This window comes from Pteropus vampyrus, unplaced genomic scaffold, assembly GCF_000151845.1.
Source record: "Pteropus vampyrus isolate Shadow unplaced genomic scaffold, Pvam_2.0 Scaffold25, whole genome shotgun sequence".
In the NCBI taxonomy this organism is placed as follows: Eukaryota; Metazoa; Chordata; class Mammalia; order Chiroptera; family Pteropodidae; genus Pteropus; species Pteropus vampyrus.
This window is the reverse complement of record NW_011888806.1, coordinates 6,343,764-6,353,475: the sequence shown is the minus strand read 5'-3', so window position 1 is coordinate 6,353,475 and position 9,712 is coordinate 6,343,764. Positions and strand designations below refer to the sequence as shown.

The 9,712-nt window shown below is 31.1% G+C and overlaps 1 protein-coding gene and 1 non-coding gene across 2 annotated transcripts in view; both read left to right on the top strand.

Annotated features, from left to right (window-relative positions):
* The window catches only part of CCSER1 (coiled-coil serine rich protein 1), a 1,102,883-nt gene that overhangs the window by 713,501 nt on the left and 379,670 nt on the right, over positions 1–9,712 (top strand). Inside the window, exon 10 of the mRNA XM_011356283.1 lies at positions 3,745–3,789. Within this exon, the coding sequence (XP_011354585.1) occupies positions 3,745–3,789 (45 nt within the window). The remainder of the gene's footprint in view (positions 1–3,744; positions 3,790–9,712) is intronic.
* On the top strand, positions 6,683–6,801 carry LOC111737307. The gene has a single exon (XR_002779410.1). It is a non-coding gene; the product is annotated as a 5S ribosomal RNA (ribosomal RNA).

The window sequence follows — 9,712 nt, the reverse complement described above, 5'->3', positions numbered from 1 at the left end:
AATTACCAGAGAAACCTAAATAGAATAATTCCCAAACCTTTTATGGGTGTGGAAATCTTTCAAATTCCCATCAGCCAGATTAGTGAACTCTCATTGAATACATAGGGTACTCAATCAAGAGCACAAAAGGGTCAAGTTTTAGTAATAGGGATAACTCTAAAAATGACATCCTACCCATTCTTTTTTTTTAAGCAAGCCTCAAAAACATCATTCTGATATACAAGTAACTTAACCATCTCCCAGACCAATTCTAATTCCTTCTAAAGGAATAAACAAAATCTAGCATTTAACAAAATAAAAAACAGTGTCTAGGAATCAATCAAAATCACTGGACATAAGAAGACATAAGATAATGTGATTTATAACCAGGAGAAAATTCAGTCAACAGAAACAGACCTGGTAATGACAGATGACAGAATTAACAGACAAGAAGTTCCAAATATATTATAAATGTAAATGTGTCAAGGAGTTAAAGAAAAGTATGACTATAATGAGAGAAATAAAAAACAATATATCGAGATTATACTTCTAAAAACTAAAACTTAGATACCTGGAATTAAAATTTACCTGAGTGGGATTAATAGTAGATTAGACACTGAAGAATATAAGGTCAATGAACTTTAAGATGTAGCAATAGAAAATATACAAAATGAGGCACCAAGAAAAGAGAAAGACTTTTAAAAAAGTAAACAGAGTGTCAGTGGCAGATGACAAGCCATTTAACATTTAATCTGAGTCTCAAAATTAGATGGTGGGAGAAGCAGGGAATAGAAAACTTAAAGAAATAATGGCCAAATTTCTCCAAAATTTTATGAAAGCAATACCTACTTTAAAAGGTTGTCATGAGTATCAAATGAGAAAATGTGTGTAAAAAACATTTTTACTGTGTTTCCTTGTTTGTCAATATGAATATTTTTCATTGTTTATGAATATTTTCTAAATAATTTGCATTCTTCAAATAAAAGGCACAAAATAGGGGTATTTTGTTCAAATTAATCTTATATTCAGACATATTATATATGTGTAGTAATTATAATAAAAATTAAAATAAGAAGAGGAAAAAGAAGATAATTGCTATTGTAGGATATGCCGTGCCTGGCCTTTTGCTAAGTGCTATCCACATATTATCTAGCTTAATCTTCATAGCGACCACATGCAGTAGCTACTAAATTTATTATTTTTTTTCAAGTATAAAAGATAAGATTAGGAAATATTATATAATTTATTAGAGAGTACACAGAAGAAAGTGGCAAACCAGAGCTTTCTACCCACATCAGTTTGAATTCAAAAGTACATCATTATGTAGTTTCCCATATCTTAAAAGTTATGATCATGAATGCTACTATAGAATTTATTTTTAGACTACACTGCCAGGTTTAAGAAATGTTCTAATGTTTTGTATCTTTTTAATATAAAATTCAAACTCTTCAAAATGTAATCTGTAGATGTAGATAGTTTTCTCTGCTCAGAAATCAGGCTATCATTTGTTTACAAAATTAACTTGTTTGCCGGGTTGATTCTAGGGCCTTTTCTATAGTCATGAGAGTAATGGTTTATTTTTTAAAATGAAATAACCTTAGTTAATATTTGTCTTCATATGCTTTTGTCTAAATGATTTGAGAAATGAATTTTATACATGAAGAGAGAGCGTTTAAAAAAACCTCTTGAAAACATTTAAACATAAACGCTGTCAGCAAATGTGAAGATTTTTATCTAATAAATTATTTTCCTTATAACTATGAATACTTGTTATTGTACTCTAAATGTGCTGTTTAACACAACAGCAAAAACAGTAACAATCTTAAATTCCAAAATATAAAGCTAGAAATACAATGATTAAGTCAGGCATATCTTTCTTACAGGTCAGTTTTCTTACCAGATGCATTAGTGATAACGCAGAATATATAGTTATGTGCTATTCCAATTTTCATCAGAAATAGGGACTTTTATTTAAATCAAAATTATTAATGATAATATGAAAAATTTTTACACTTGTATTTTGTAAAGCTCTGTCAAATAATTTAGAGGCATGTAAAAATTTACAATAAAAATAAATCCCAATATTTATTTATTTGTATTCTTTTCAATTTTCTCCTGATAGCATTTAAAAAACAAAAAGAAGAAAAGAAAATGCAATTTAGGTATAGGCTAACTTATGAGAATATATAAGTCCTCATTTATATATATCTTTGCTATTTTAAAATTTACCCCCAGTTTCCAAAAACTGCTATCACAGTAAGCATTTGCTTAAAGAACTAGTCCATACTCCTTCTCTTGAAAGACTTCACAATTTGGTCAATTTGTCAGTCTTATTTTTCTACCATTCCTTTTGGCCCAATTCACAATACATGCCAACTAAACCACACATGTTTCCTAGACCTTTTAGAGCTGTGCTTCTCAAAATTTAATGTGCATGTGAATCACCTGAAAAATTTGTTAAAATGTATATTCTTATGAATCAGGTCTTGGGTGGAGTCTGGGAGTCTGCATTTCTAGTGAGTTCCCAGGTGATGATATGTTGCTATTCCAGGCACCACACTTTGAACAGTCAGGTATTTAGAGTACTGCATGCTGTTCTCTTCCTGCACTCCCTCCTCAGTCTCTAAGACTGTCAAGATGCTGTCCTCCCCTGTGTCCTTCTGTGTATATGTCTGTTCACAGGCTGAATGAACCTCTCTCATCTCATGATCAGAGAAAATTTTGTATACCTGACATCATTCTCCTGAAGTTTTACCTTCATTTGTATGTAACCAATGATCTAAACTTTGAGAGGACTATTTATTATTTATTTTGATATCTCCAATATCTAGCATGATGTCTGGCCCATAATAAGTATACAATAAATGTATATTGCTGAATAATTAAAGGAAGTGGTTGAGAGAAGGAAGGAAAGTGAATAGAAGGTAAGAGAAATGAAGGAAGGTAAAAACGAAGAATTAGGTACCGTGAGATCACATTTCACTGCAATTTTCAGTTAGCCCTTCAACATACAAAGCTTCCTCAGTAGGGAAAATAACAGGAATTGAAGCTTTCATTGCATTTTACAGAGGAGGATCTTTCCTTATTTTGCTTTCTAAACGTTAGCATTTCTAGGGAAGATAGAGAGATAGACACAGACTAATTTTTTTCTTGTGCCACAAGCACTGTTTTACAATAGGCTTGCTAAAAAAAAGACGAACTCTTCTCCCATTTAAATTAAGCACAGTGTTTACTGGGGATTTAAAGTGAATCCGTCTCCTTTTAGTGTAGAAAGCAGTTATAAGAGAAGAGAGAGAAAGTCCTTTGTGAGGAGATTATATTCTGAATATTTCCTAGGTGATCAGTGCTGCAAAGGATGCTGCTGCTTTTATCTACCTTACTCATGTTTTGGCCCTGAAATGTTCCAGGTGCAAAGCAGTAGAGTAAGATCTTGCCTATCATAACATATTCTATATGTACTGTTTTCATTTTAAACAGCACCTTTGGGATGGTGTTTTTACCAAGGGTCAAGCAATCATTACAAAAAAAAAACTTTATATTGTACTTTTACTTACGGTCTTAGGATTTAGCAAGGAATGCATTGAACCACTTCTGAAGACTTACTCAGGTACAGATATTGGCATACATGTGAGATATTCATCTATATTTGAATCTTCTTTGTTAAATGAATTATTTTCTTTTTTTATAAGTTTTGAAATAACTATTACTAATTATTAGTTAACTTCTTCTTTGCCAACAGTAATTTTTTTTTGTTTTTTCTTTCAGGGTTTGAACCTGAGAAGATTGGAGACAGTACAAGGAGGGAGAGAGGTAAGAAAGTCTAAGGGAGAGTGATAGGGAGGAAAAGAAAATGGTTAGTGTTTTAGTGATGCCGTTGGTGATGGTGACATGATGATGATGATGACGATGATGACGATGATGACGATGATGATGATGATGATGATGATAATGGTGATGGGGATGTAGTAAGAGGAATTTCGTATACATATGTCCCATTCACTCTGGCCAAAGTGCATTTTACATGTTTATGTAAATGTATTATTTGTGCCTGTTCCTCTGAAGCTGAAGAGAATACTGTTTCTCTGGTTAGGCAGGCTGTTTCTGTTAAAATGTATTTTTACAACACAGGACCCTCTGGACAAGACTAAAAAGCCTTTTAAAGAAAACATTACTTGTAATAATGGTTTACTGAGAAATTAGCAAAATTCTAACAATGGAAACATTTTATGACACCAGGGATCCTTCATTCTCTTGTGTAAGGCTACTGGTATATGCTACTAGGCTGGTATGCATTCTTAGTGTGAAATTGCTCTGGTGAGACTAGTGGTTTTAGAACTTTATTGTCAATACTAGATGCTTTATAAAGAAGAGAAATTTTTAATAGTAACAAACATAATAACATTGTATACATAATGCATATTTTTATTTTCTAATTCTAATGCGCAAACTTAACCATGATTAAAATTATTTTCATTCTAAATGTATAAATGTTGTACTTTGTGATTTAGATTGTGGGAGTAGAGGAATAATGGAATATTTAATTCAGTAAATTAGTATTTTCTTGTTGCCCAAAAAGTAATTTAATTTTTTGGTGATATTTATATAACAATTTGGGGTGGGGGCAGGGGCAAAAGTAAAGATATTTTGTCTTGCAAAATGAGAAAATGAATCTTCACCTTCCTCCCCAGCTGTGGCTTCTCTTTCCATAAAAAGTTTTCTTCAGTATTAAATATGTGATGTTTTCCTTTTCTTTCCTTGCTGTTATACTTTCAAGTTTTGTGTTTTTCACATTTGGCATTTTAGTTCCTAGTAAAATTGTCATTTAGGGCCTCTTCCCATTTTATTGCTATTTTCCATCCAGATGAATCTGTTCTTTTCGAAGGACATGTAATAGTTGGCTCACATTGGCAGAAGAGCTTAAGAAGGTAAATATTAGATGTTTTTCATGTTGTAGGAGAGCATGGTAATAAGGACATGATCATCAGTAAAGGCAAAGTAGGAGGAAAAACAAAACAAAGTGTACTGTGTAAGGAAGATCTCAGCCACTTACAGTTTTGCAAGGGTAACTACTTTTGCTCAGATGTGACCAAAATGAATCTACTTAGATAAAGAACTTAACTCATCACCTCCTAAATGAAAGTTCACAGCAAAGCAGTATTGCCATAATTTATCTCTGCTGATTCAGTGCCTTTCAAGACATATACAGTTTGGAGTTATCCAGCTTCTCACTGCTGTATCCTAGTTCAATAGCAACTATGTGTTCAAAGAAGGAAAACCTAAATCCATATACTCACATAGTGGCGTTGCTAAATGATAGTGATATTCTTCATTTGTTTTATTAGGATTTTGCTGCTTTTCATGTTATTTTTAAAAGCCTAATTACTAATTTTTACTGAGAAGAGTTGCTGTCAAATAGTATTGCTTATTTTCCCATTTCCTCTTTTATGTGCACTTATGGTTAAGGAACATGTCGATGATGTATTTTAATTTTTTTTTTAAGTTTTTTTCTTAAAACTATTTTGTGGTTTGTGTGGTCAACAACTTAATCACCTATAACTTAATACATACATCTGCATTGAGGGGACAACCTTGATTTGGGCCTTCTCTCTGAGGTTGGTGGAATAATTGTGAGGAAGGTAATATCATCAAATTAATGATAGCCCAGTAATGTCTTCTATACTTGACACTCTCAATCCTGGAGTAAAATGTAATGTCAACAATCGAAATTCAAAACAACCACTTCACCTCCTTTCTGGTTAACACAGGATTACTTGAGCATATTTCTTTTAAACATAATACTCAATTTTTCTCGTGATTATAAAGCTTAATATATTTTGTGGTAAGAAATATTAGGAAAATATCAGACAATTAGATGAAATAAGTTGTGAAAATTGCTCTGTTGAGTCTCAGTGGAATGTGATCTATAAACAAATAGTACAATGACTGTCTTAAGAGCCTCTTGATCTCTCTTGCTTAGGGGCCATGATATGTATCTTTATGATTCTTATTTGCTGTGTTCTGTTATTTGTATGCATTACAAATATGTATAATATGTCTCCGATTATGTTAAATTGAAATGTGTGGATTTAGAAAACTCTTACGCAAAATATTCTCTTAGCATCTATCACCCTAATGCTATTGTGATCAAGGACGATTTAATGGCAATGATTACTTCTTAAGAGGAGTTGATTAATTCGAATGACAGATATTCCTATTAGGTGTTGATGAAAGTAATACTAAGGGCCTATTACCAAATATTTATAAGAATATTTAAGAAGTGTAATTTAAAATGTTCTATTTACCAATTTGAGATGACAACAGTTAGACTGTGTGTGGAAAATTGAAGCAGGCCATAATATGCTATTTAGCTAGATCTTAATTACTATTAAAAAGCTTTCTGCTAGGTAAGAAAGCCAGATATGAACATTACACACTGTATAAAAATATAAATTAAAAGTTTTTTTCCTGAAAAAAATACAGATGAGTAGCACCTAAATCACTTGTATCATTGTGAAATATTTGAAAATATATATGTTGTATTTTTAAGTTACATTAATATTTTTGCATATTTATACATGCATACTATGTCTAAATTGAGGTGACTGATTATAATAGCTAATAACAACTTTTTTTAAAAAGGAAGATTAGTGGAGTGCTGTAAAACTGTGGTTAACTGATATTTCTATATGGTTAAAAACTTCCTGTCTATGGCCATGCCACCCTGAACATGCCCGATCTCATCTGATCTCGGAAGCTAAGCAGGGTCGGACCTGGTTAGTACTTGGATGGGAGACACCCTAGGAATACCAGGTGCTATAGGCATTTTTAAAAAACAAAAAAAACAAAAACTTCCTGCCTCCGTAGGATCTTATAACTCATAGAAACACCTCAGTGAAAATTTATTTGGTGTGACACATAATAAATCATTATTTTTTTCTCAAGAAATTTCTGTTCTTCCATATAATGCTTTTATAGTTAACTGTGATTAAAGCCAAATTACTGTCAGTTTTCTTAAAATATTATATGCTTTTGTTGCTTTAAATACTATTGTATTTTCCAAAGTACATTTTTTTTTTAACTTATTAGTTAAAGGTTCATCTCTGTGTTCATGTGTTTTCATGTGTGCATATGTGTGGGGGCGTGTGTGTGTACACCTTGATTTTTAATGGCAGATTGTTTCTACCTCCACCCTACCTACAATATGATCAACTATCTGTACTCTGGATATCTTATATCACATGATATTTGACTTTATATCATGGGTCAAGAGAACTAATTATTATGGTTGGATATCTAAATCATGGTCAAACATCTAATTTCAGAAACTGCACTGAATTTGGTAAGCTAAGGTGAGAGATAACAGTTAATGGAACTTTTGGAATATGGCTATGTTGTTGGAAGTTATTTAGATTTCAGAACCACAAAGGCAATGGAAATACAGCGCCAGTGTGTAATGATCAAAAATCACTTTTATATAATTGTGAACCTCAGATCTCCCAAAGTGATGAATAGAATAAGCAGAGATCTCTTATTCTATTCAATGTTGCCATTCTTCACCTGTAATTCTGAAGACAAGATTAATATTGATTAATATTGATATGCTTAAATATTTAAATAGTTTTATACTCTTACAAAACATTATGAATATGCTTCTTAAATATCTGAAGGAAAATTAACATTTTAGATAATTTCTAGAAGCATTCCTTAGATACTTAAGCAAAAAAACATTGGAAACATATTTATCCCTTTACTAGAAAAATTTTCTGTTGTGTTCTGGGAATTTTCAGTTGATTATAATTGACCAAGACACTTAAAACAACATTTTTATATGGTGGATTGCAAGTATAAATAGATAGATTCTGACAGACACATAGGAGAAAGTAGACATTTCAAATTATTAAAACAGCTGATTTATGAATGTGTCATTCTCAAGAAAATCATGAGAATGTCTTGCAACCTATCTGTTTTGTAGTCCAGAATGCTTCACTAACTTTCTCTATTAGACTACAGTGTTCTCATTTTTTTTTTTTTGCCAAAAACCATAAATAGGAAATTATAGATGATGTGAACTTCTAATATTTAAAGAAATAATTCTTAAGAGACATTTGAAAAAAGTAGACTGGGTATTAAATGTTTAGTTAAATGCTATTTTCTAACTTTACATTTGAATGTATTCATCATTTAAAATGACGATTCAAGATTTTCTATTTATATAAAGTATCACTTGAGCATATGATATTCCTGAAGAAATTATTTTATTGTGATAAATAGTGGAGTTTATGCCTTTGCTAATAGAGTTGGATAAATTTTTCATTGTTTATCCATTAACAGATTATTTATTTGTACTTTTGAGTTGAAAGGCATTTTTAAATTTGAGCCCCTAAAGGGAGAAAATTCAAAGAATGAGATAAATTATATTTTACATTTCAAAATAACTTGTCTACCTAGAATAGTAGCAGAAGCATATTTCAAGTGGAACAAAAAAAAAAATGCCATTGATTGTCTTTCCATTTATAACTTAATCAGAATTATTAAGTGGGTCTGGGTTATTGCTTAAGAAAACTTTCTATTATTTCTCCCAGATCCAACAGACCACCTGAGAGAATTGTTTTTTAAAGGGATAAAAGAAGAAAAATATGTGAGTTCTGAGAATATAACTAAAATTGAACACAGTGTATTGTTCTTGGAAATAGGAGTTAGCAAAAGGTGTTGATGTGCCATTGTTCTCTTAACATCTAATGTTTTATATAATTTTGAAATTATAAAAGATAGTTATGTGTCATAAACTTTGTGCATCAAGTATAAAATCTTCACTAAGAAGCAGATTATAATTACCAGTTATCTTTAATAGTTTTTCTGCAAAACTTCCATTTATATGTTTTCTTTATTGTTTAATATTCAGAATAGACTGAATATTTCTACTTTTGTTCAAATTTAGCTATCTCATTTTTGGTTGCCGTAAAGTTTTGTAGAATAACAGATTCCTTATCACCTCAGTGATGACACAGTTTTTTGGGAAATAGATATCGGCTAATATTATATTCTTCTTTGAGATTCTTATTTTTATACTAGAATTATTCAGTGGTTCACTGCCTATAATTTTGTATTAAGATATATCTGATTTATAGTTTGATTTTGATATCAAGACACCTTTTAAGGACTCGGTAAAAGAATCCCTATTTTTGTTCCCTTATCAGGATTGACAGACAATAAAGTAAAAGATTGTTGTGCTTATAAATGAGTATTTAATTGAAAGAATTATACTTTACAAGACCATAATTATTTCTGTTTCAAAATATTTTGAGAGGATAAAATGAATTATATATGCAAAGCTCTTTGAGCAGTGTCTGCCACGTAGGAAGAACCCAATAAATGGCAACAATTACCGTTATTGTTTTTCATGTCATCTGCTCTTCCCTTCATCTTTTCTTCTGTCAGAGACAGTTTGATTGTCACATGTTTGGGAGATTTTACTGTCTACACAGACTAGCTTACATCATAGGAATCAATGATATCCAAGGCATGTCCTGACATTTTAAGGGTTTTATGTTCTAAACTGGTTCTGATTTACAAATTCCAAATAGGACACCAAAATCTACTTGAAATCCATCATTGAATCTCAAAATTCTTTAATTCCACATTTCTTATTACAGATGAGAGAAAAAAATTATTACCTGTATTGCTTATAGCATTATTTACAGAGAGCACTGCCTAAGACCTATAGGTTTTATAA